Genomic DNA, 9053 nt, shown 5'->3' with positions numbered 1-9053 from the left:
ACTGTGTGCGAGCGAGTAGTGGAACGGCGGTGTGTTCGCTGACGGCCACGCAGCCCCGGCTGCCGACGCCCTGGCATCGACTGTAGAGGAGGGAGCGTCGTGGACGCTATGACTCGTCGTGGTTAAGCTGCCCGCGCGAGCACCAGCAGTACCGCTGTTGCCTCCGCACAGCATCGTGTAGGCTCCGCCTGCCCCCGTCGTTCGGGTGATCGCGTACACGCCTTAATCGGATGCTGCTGCTGGTGGGGAAGGAATAACTGCGGTCGCGCCGGCGCATGACGGGGCCCGTGAGGGTCGCGCTGGCGAGTTGAGGGGCGCCGGCACCGGCACGACTCGGTCCTGCTGCTGCTGCTGCTGCTGTCGCGAGACACTACCGCGCGCAGCTGCACTGCACAGAGCAGCGGGCTGCGGCACCTCTGTGTCGCTGCGCGGTCGTTTCGGTGAACTCAATTGCGAGTTCCGCTCGTGGTCACCGGGCATGAGCACCGGGATTCCACCGTTCGTAAAGCTCTCATGGCAATCGTGGAGAAAGGCCAAGGGACTCGACAGGGGAAACAGCGCCGGCGAGGCGTCACACGAGAGCACCGGCGGCGGCGAATAGTTCGCACCAGCCGTCCTCGTGGACGCTGGCGGCGGAGTGGCGGCGTTTTCATTTGTGGCGTCGTCATCAGATCTGTCTTCGTCAGCACCCATCGATGGAGCCGTTGCTGTGATGACGGATGCCTGGCTCACGGCACCCTCTCTACCGCCAGCGATGCTGCCACCACTGCCGCTGCTTCGGTGCACCAGCCCGGCGGAGTCTGTGAAGGGTAGAGATGACGATGGCGCAAGGGGGCGCACGATCACGCGCGACGACGTCGTCGCAGCGACGTTGACCGTTCCACCGCCGACGCTGCCCGTGTGCGAGCGCTGCCGGCTGGAAGGCACAGCCGCGCTGTTGGAAAGGGTGCCGCACGCTCTGTTCTCTGTCGCGTCTGCGGTGACAGGGTCGCCAGCGGCGCCACGCTCGAAGCCGCCGCCGCCGCTGCTCGTGTCGGTCAAGCTCACCGAGTATGGTGTGGAGGTGGTGATGGTGCTGGTCGTCGCCGCGGTGGCGAGCACGCTCTGCAACGGCATCTTGTCGTGCGCCACCGACGCGGACTCGGCTTTCTCGGTCGGCACAGGCCACCGCTCATGTGCCGAGAGCGGGTGCAGAGGTGAGCGGCCGGCGCTGAAGCAGCGATTGCCACCACGGCGCCCGCACGACGTCTTGGCAGCGACAGTTGGCGTGGTAGTGGCGAAGCACCGCGTGCTCGGTGCCAGCGACGTGTGTAGAGGGCTCGCGTGTGCTGCATCGAGCACCACAACCGTATTGCCGCCGCAGCCCTCTAGCGTGACGGCTGCGCTACCTCTCCTACTCATCGATGCTACGGTGGTCGTGTCTTCGCCGTAGCAGCCGCTGAACGGACGCCTCGCCGTAGCTGGCGCGCGCGTATTCTGCGGCTGCGGCTCCAGCGACAGACGGGCGGCAGCGAGGTGGCAAGAGTGGTGCGGCTGTTGGTCGTACTTGTCGGCTTTGAGGGTTCGATGGGCGGCAGTGCCGCCCAACGGATTATCGCGGTCGCCCGTTGACCTGTGGTGCCTCCGCCGCCTCTCCAGAAGCCGTGACGCCGACCCGGGCGACTGTGCGCCGCCTGCCGCGTTAGTCGGCGTCGGTGTGTACTTGGGCTCTGGCGAAAGCGAGGACAAGGCCGTGGCAGCAGCGGCACCGAAGCTGCTGGAGGGCTGGGTCGTGCGCAGTGAAGACGATGATGGCGCCGTCATTGTCGTCGACAAGGAGGTAGCAGTCGAGTCCGTGACGCGCAGAGTAGAGGTCCGTCCGCTGAGCTGGTCACTACCCGGTTGTAGCATCGAAACCGTCTTCGTAGTAACAGGACAGGCGGGCAGATCGGGCATTGGCGGAGCGAGTGATATCTCGTCTGTGTCGTCTGCGGCATCGAGCGTTGGTGCAGTGGTGCCAGAGAGGACGCTCCGGAAGGTGCGCCTACTCAGCGGCGTTCCCCGAAAGACTTTCCGTTGCGCCGCGGCAGCCAGTGTGATGACGGAGTTCCGTGCCCCCGGCGGTACCACGACTGTGCTGCTGGTAGGCGACGCGGCGTGCCTGATTCGCAGAGACGCGAGCGAGCCAGAGGTGGTGGTAGCGTCGGAGGCCCGCTTGTGTTCGGCGGTCTTCGTGCCGTCGCCACCGGCAGTCGCGCTGTTGAAGCGGCGCCTAAAAGCCCTCGCCGCACTTCCGAGCACGCTGTAGGACACCTCAGCTGTGTGCGGTCCACCATTATCGGCGCTGGCGGCGGCGTAGTCAAGCACAGAATAAAACAACGGCGTCAATGAGGCTGTGCCGATGAAGGAGCTCCGTGACGTCGCTGAGCTGCTCCAGGAGGTGTAGTTGCCCCTGACCTCCGGCAGCGGTGCCTCTGACAGCGAAGACGCCGCCGGCACGAGCGGCCGTGCTGGCAACAACAGCGGTGCGGCACCCGGACCGTTCGCCATGGCAACGCCGACGCCGCTCTGGACGAGGTTGCCTGCCTGTTGGCCTTGCCCAGCGTAGAGCGGCCTCACTGACTTCACCTCCACCCCTTTCCACGCGGCAGGTGGGTGGTTCCTGCCTTCGCCGGCTCGCGCGCGGAGGGACGACACTTGCGACGACGACGATGACACTTCAGAGCCCGCGCCGTCCTTCTCTGTGCCGATGCATCTGCCGCTGCTGCGCGAGTGGCGGTGTCGGCGCAGCACAGCAATCGCCCACCGCTTTATCGCGCCCTGCACGCTGCCCAAGAAGGTAGATCGTAGCGTCGGTAAGCTGCTGTTCGAGCTCCCATGCAGCTGCGACTGCGTGTGAGAGGCGGCGGCATCGGTTCTGTGGCCGTCGCTGATCATCACTGAGCTCAACGGTAACGGTCGTGACGGGCCACCACCGCATCTGCCGTTGGCATGTGTGTCGCCAGCGCCACGCACTTCGGTCAATGCCGGTGCGGACGCCGCAGAGCAGCACCCGGCAGCAGCTTCGGCTGCTTTCGCGGTGTCGCTGGGGGCTGATGGGGCAACGGGCAGTCGCGACGACGATCGGGGATTGTGGTTCCCTTGCGCCACTGACAGCTGAGACGCGGCCACAGCGGTGGAGGCCGAAAACTCGGCGGCTGCGCCTCGGGTGTCGTCAGTCTCGCGGTCGCACTCCGCTGCCGATGCGTTCTTGTTGACAATGACCTGCACCCCTTCGGACGACCCCATGGTCTTCGCGTGGGGCCCACCGCAGCCGAGCGTGGACGCCGCGCGCTGTCTATGCGGCTGACACACCGCAGGAAGCGAAGGCACTGCATGCGGGTACACGCTGCCCCTTGCACCCAGCGACCCACACAGCGCCATGCCGCGCAGCGGCGCACGAGAAAGGGCGTCATTGCCGTCGCAGAGCGTGCCGCCCACATCCGCAGGTATGGACGCATGCACCGACACAGTGGAAGACTGCGAGAGCCGCAGTGATAAGGCCGTCGCCGTCACAACGACAGCCGTGTTCGGCACAGTGGGCGCGATGTGGGCTGTTGTGTGCGGGTCACCAAAGCAGCACTGCTTCACCAGAGAGGGGGCGCACATAGATGACCCCGCCCGCGTCCCGTCACGCACCAGCAGCGGGGAGTTCGTGGAGGTGGAGCCATCGGCACATGACATCGTCTTGGATGCGTTGCCGCGGAGCGAGGTACCCTTCGCACTGCTCACGGCCAAGGTGGCGACGGCGGTGGTGCTGCTGGCTTGCAGCAGTGCATCGTTCCCCGGCCCTTCGGTGGCGCTGCCGTCCGCGCCGATGTCCGCCTCTGCGGATGACCTCACCATCGACGACTTTCCATTTGCCGAGGTACTGCGCAACCACGACACAAGCCGATCGACGGTCAACAGCGAGGGCAGCTTCGACTTGTGGAGTCGCCTGGAAGAGTCGCCTCCGCCATCCATGACGATGCGCTGCGATGGCGTTGCGGGTACACCCTTGCTCGACGAACACGCGGAAGTCGATAGGTGGAGTGGGTCACCGTTCGCAGAGGCGGTCATGGAAGAGAGAGAGGTGAGCCGTGGCCGTCCTGCGCCGCTGTCGCTCTGCACTGTGTGCGAGGACGTCATCTGCTCAATCTGCTGCTGCTGCTGCTTCGAGTCATCGTGATGGCGGCAGTGCGGCTCTCTCTTCTTTTCCACCGAGAGGCATGCGATGGGCCGGTATGCAGGTAGTTCCATCACGCATGCCGCGCTAAGGTGGTGCACCGTGTTGTCCGTTGCGGCACGGTGCGTTGGTGTCGCTTGACCAGAGAACGACCGCGCCGCACTGGGGTGGTGGCCCCCATCGCCACCGCTGCCGCCGGTGCTGTTGTCTCGTCCGCTCGACAGTGAGCTCTCCGTCTTCTGGGTGTGTGCAGGATTCTGAGCGGCGCATCCGGCTTCCGTGGAGACAGTGGCTGCGCTGTTGCCACCACCGCCGACCGCCGCCCTCTCATCCCCCTTTGCGTCCTCTGTGAGCGTGAGGCGGTCGTGTGCGGGCGGCTCGTCGTGACCGCGACTCGTCCCCACCGCTACTGTGACGTCGTCACCGGACACACCCGCAGATGAGCCGGCCGCCCCCGCCGTCGCTGCTGTTGCGGCGCTCGTGCCCGTGTGAAGGGGCGGCTTCGGGGTAGTGGGAGCGTCGAAGACAAGCCGCGGGGACGGCACGAAGCGGTGAGTAAGTATGGAGCCGCCGACGTCGCTCAATGAGCCGTCGGAGCAGCCACAAAACCTGTGCGCGTTCGCCGTCGTCGTTGGACGCACGCCGTGAGATGCGAGGCTGCTGACGCCGGCGGTGCTGCTCAAGGAGGACGGCGGTGGCATCGATGGAAATACATCTGCTCGCTGGGGCGGGTTCTGCGTAGACACGGCAACCCCGCTGTTAGTGCCCGAAGGTGGCGTGACCCAGGTAGTGGTGTCGTCGTCTGGCGCCCTCGCTGCTGGGAAAGGAGAGAGCGAGGACGGCTGACGCATAGACACGGAGCCGGCCGTGCTGCGCGACGTGCCAGCCGCCAACGCGTTCAGCGTCCGCCGGTGCTGCGTGACAGCCAGTGCGACCTTGTTGCCGTCCCCGAGCGAAGCAGGACGCGGTGAACGCGAAGCAACATCGGCCAGTGCCAGCAACGCGACTGGGGCGATATCGCTCGCGATCGAGGGAGTTGACGCCGCCGCCGCCGCGGCAAGGTGGGGCAAGGATGGCCGAGGCCCCGATGCGCCGGCCACGGGGCTCTTGGCAGCAGACCCCCGCATCAGGAGCGACGACGCCGCGGAAGAAGAAGCAGAAGAAAGGGTCTTGGGGGACGAGTGGGTGCCGCACGGGTACGCCGACGGCGCCCGCGGCGTCGCGAGGCCCGGCGTGGGCAGAAGGGCCGTGGCACTGTTGCTCTGCAGCTGCGTCGTGCTCACCAAAGACGCCATCGGCACAGACGACCGCGCCGAGGAACAGATGAACCTGCCTGCCTTAGACTCGTGGAAGGAGGTGTCGAAAGAAGGCGTGGAGAGGCGTGAGTCGATGCGGCTGCCCGAGGTTCCTGGCTTCGGCCGCCCTGGGACGGTGCGGAGCGTTGTCGCGAGCCCCACCTCGGCAAGCGGCCCCGCGGAGCGGCTGCTTGGTGGCATCGCCTTGGCAGCTGCTGCATCCTTGGCTCTGGCCACCACATCGGCACCATCAGCTGACGAAGCACAAGCCGCCAGAGCAGGAACCTCTGCTGCGTGAGACGAGAAAGTGGGAGGAGGTGTGGTACCATCCTGCTGCTGCAGCCCCCGCTCCGCCTCCCCGAGGCGCGGGGTCAGCGTTAGCGCGTCCTCCCTGTCGTTGCCGCCACTGCTGTGGTGGGCAGGGACAGACATTGGCTTCCCCCCGAGTGGGCTTGATCCATCAACGAAGGCAACATCCACATCCACTCCGCCCTCTTCGTCTTCGCCAACGCCAACAATGTCGAGTGATGAGAGCGTCAGCGGCGCTTCGTACTGCGTCCCGCCACCGCCGCTGGCACTCAGCTTAGATGTGATGGTAGTGCTCCGCAGATGCGGGCTCGCGGTGCGGCGCGCGCGTACCTCTAGCACCTCAGTTTTCGATGCGGCGCCGTCCTCGCTGCTGGCGTGCCGCGGATGATGGGGCATGCGCAGCGGCGACGCGGCAGAACCGCACTTTGCAATCATGGGCGCCTGTTGTCCACCGTGGTCGTCTTCGATGGCCTCCGTCATGGCAGCCCCGGCATGCGAGGCTGAAAGCAGCGGCATTGAGCCTTGCCTGCGCACGAAGGACGGATTCACCGCGGACGATGAGCATGCGCTTGAGAGGGGGCTGCGCATCAGCGGCGGCGGCGGCGCTGCCGAGGCGGCCGGAATGTGCGCGGAAGCCGCGCGGCCAGTGAGGACCGGCATGTCCACGGTGCTACCACCCTCCTTGCTCACGTCGTCGGCCGGCTGGCTCTGTCGAGACAGTTGTGTCGGCGATGACTGATGAGAGCCTTGTGTCGAAGTGCTAACCTCAGCCAGCGGCGTTCGTCCGGAGAAATGTTCGGGGGCGGACGGCATACTGGGCATGCTCGCGACGAGCTCTGAGGAGCCGCGCAGGCGACGGCAGAGCTGAGCGCTGTCACGGTCTGGGTGAAGCTTGTCGGGCGACATCGCCGAGGTTATACTGGAGGCGATGAACTTGGACGAGGATGGCGAGGTGAGCGGCTCCAAGACGGTGTACTGAGCAGTGGCAGAGGCTCTCGTCATGACCGCTACGGCGGCAGACTCTGTAATGGCATGCGTTGCGTCTGGCAACGTGCTCCCGAGTCGACAGTCGGCTGCGGTGGTGGTCGCGACGGTAGCTGTCGCGGGGAACATCGACAGCCGCAAATTGAAACGCCGCCCCTTCGTTGGGGTTACCGAGGTGGCGGTCGTGCTCGTAGTAAGCGCTGCCTTGCAGATGTTCTTGGGGTTTCTCGTGGCGGTGCGGATGATGCTCGTCGTCGCTGCCGAGCACGTTCTGGCGGGGAGGCCGGAAGCCAATCGGGCAAGGCGTTGCGGCACCATCAAGTGCGGCGACGCGACAGCTGAAGTCATCAACGGCTTCTTGACAGCCGCGTTGTCTAACCGCGGCATGGCTGCGGTGCCGGTGGCTGAGGCGAGCGCCCTCACCGTCGCGGAGGTGCCAAAAGTCATCGTCGACTCCGTGTGAGAGCCAGGCGAGGAGGCGGTCGTGTTGGCGCCTGTGGTGGTGTCGGCGAAGGATACCGACGGTGATCGAGGGGTTGGCTGGGCCGCGGCGAAGGGGCAACCAGCCACAGAGCGCTTCGCCGGCCCACCACGGGGGCCACCCGCGTTCGTGCTCGACACCAAGCTCGGACAGCGCGCAAAGGGCGAAGACGAGAGACCCGCTCTATTCACGGATGGCAGCTGAGCGCACCCGCCCTCGCCACTGCCCTCGCCGCCTACGCCGCCGCTGCTCACGTGTGCCGGGTGCACCCCTGCAAGGAGACTCGGCCGCCGTGCAGCGTCGCTCCCATGGTAAGCCGAGGAGTGAGTGTCCGGGCGCGCTCCACCTCCGATGTCGTGCGGTGGTGACGACGACGACGCCCCAACTGCGGCGACAGCAGGTGGAGTGGGTACAAGGGCAGCCCTGACGCCATATTTGGCGTCCGTGTTATGTGGCATCAGACTGTGTCTGCGCGGCGCCGTTGACGACGACGACAAGGACGAGGTGGCCGTGGTGCCACCGCGTTGTCCACAAGCAGAGCCCTCCTTCACAGCATGGTCATCCGATGCGGTGGCGTGGCTGAAGCTGCCACGTGCAAGCTCCCTCAGAACAGGAGAGCAGCCGATGTGACTACCGCTGCCGCTAAGAAGGCTTGCATGGTTGTTGCAGTTCGTCACGCTAAGGCGGCGCAGCTGTGCCGAGACCCCGATTCTGCCGTGGTGCACCCGCGACGTGCGCGCGGCGCACCAGTTTGGCGACTGCTGACCAGAGAGCTCTCTCTGTTGTGTTTGCTCGTTGCTCTTCTCCTCCTTTGTGGGCACGGGAGGGGTGTCACCCGGGGCGTGCGATGGGATGCTGATGCCGACGCTGAGGGAGGACACGCAGGCAGACGAGTCTCTACTTGCCACGGCCTCACCCATGCCGCGTCGTGGCTTCTTGAGTGGTGCCTCCGGCGCCGATGGGACGCTAGGCGGCAGAGGGGAAGTCGGAGCATCACTGCCGCTGTGCCGCCTCATGTCAAACGCCTTCGAAGCCACCGCGGGGGCAACGGCGCCGGTAGACTTAACGCCGGAATGAGCTCCGCCGACAGTGACGCCGCTGCGGCTGTTGCTGCGGCTGTTGCTGCGGCTGTTGCTGCGGCTGTTGCTGCGGCTAACGCGGCTAGTGATTGCATTCAACCCTGGGGAACGGGTGCGGTTACCGCGTCTGCTGCCGCTCGCACCGACAACAGGGGCGGCTGACAGACGTGTCACTTGAGCCGGAGGAGGACCAGAGACGGCAACGCCATCACCGCCCTTGGCGTTGCTGAGGGTTCCGTCCATGATGATGGATGACGCCTGTCACGGAAGCGTTCAGAGAGAACGCTGCGGGAAGTCCACCTGTGCACTACACAAGTGATGTGTAGAGAGCTAGAAGGACCCAAGCAGGGCGCACACACACGGACGCACAGGCGCCGCCACACTCAAACCGTGGCCAGAAGCAAACTCTCAGACCAGTAAGTTCACATAAACGAGAGTGAGGGAGGCGGCATCGCTGGATGGCCGACGTGTGCGCGCCCGTGTGTTGGCGAGTGGGCCAACGACGACGACGCACAAGTGAGGCCACGCGCACGAGCAACCCAACCAGTACAAACAACAGAAAAGATGAACAGAGAAATTCGAGACGCTTGCGCGTCTCTATACACCATGCGCTACCTGAGAACTCGATAGACACGAAGGCCCGTCCCCCTGCCTCCCTGTCTCCCTCAAGAAGAAGCACACACACACACGCGCGCGCGTGCGCAAAGGGCCGCAGCAGCAGC

The 9053-nt window shown here is 65.7% G+C and overlaps 1 protein-coding gene across 1 annotated transcript; it reads right to left on the bottom strand.

The window, feature by feature from the left end:
- Window positions 1-222: 222 nt before the first annotated feature.
- On the bottom strand, window positions 223-8574 carry LMJF_06_0780 (hypothetical protein; the record flags this gene model as incomplete). The annotated part of the gene is made up of 1 exon (XM_001680797.1): window positions 223-8574. One exon carries the CDS (start codon window positions 8572-8574, stop codon window positions 223-225), a length of 8352 nt encoding a protein of 2783 aa, XP_001680849.1.
- Between the last annotated feature and the right edge of the window lie 479 nt (window positions 8575-9053).

The sequence above is a fragment of the Leishmania major genome, chromosome 6, assembly GCF_000002725.2.
Source record: "Leishmania major strain Friedlin complete genome, chromosome 6".
NCBI classification, from domain to species: domain Eukaryota; phylum Euglenozoa; class Kinetoplastea; order Trypanosomatida; family Trypanosomatidae; genus Leishmania; species Leishmania major.
This window is presented reverse-complemented; position numbering and strand designations above follow the sequence as displayed.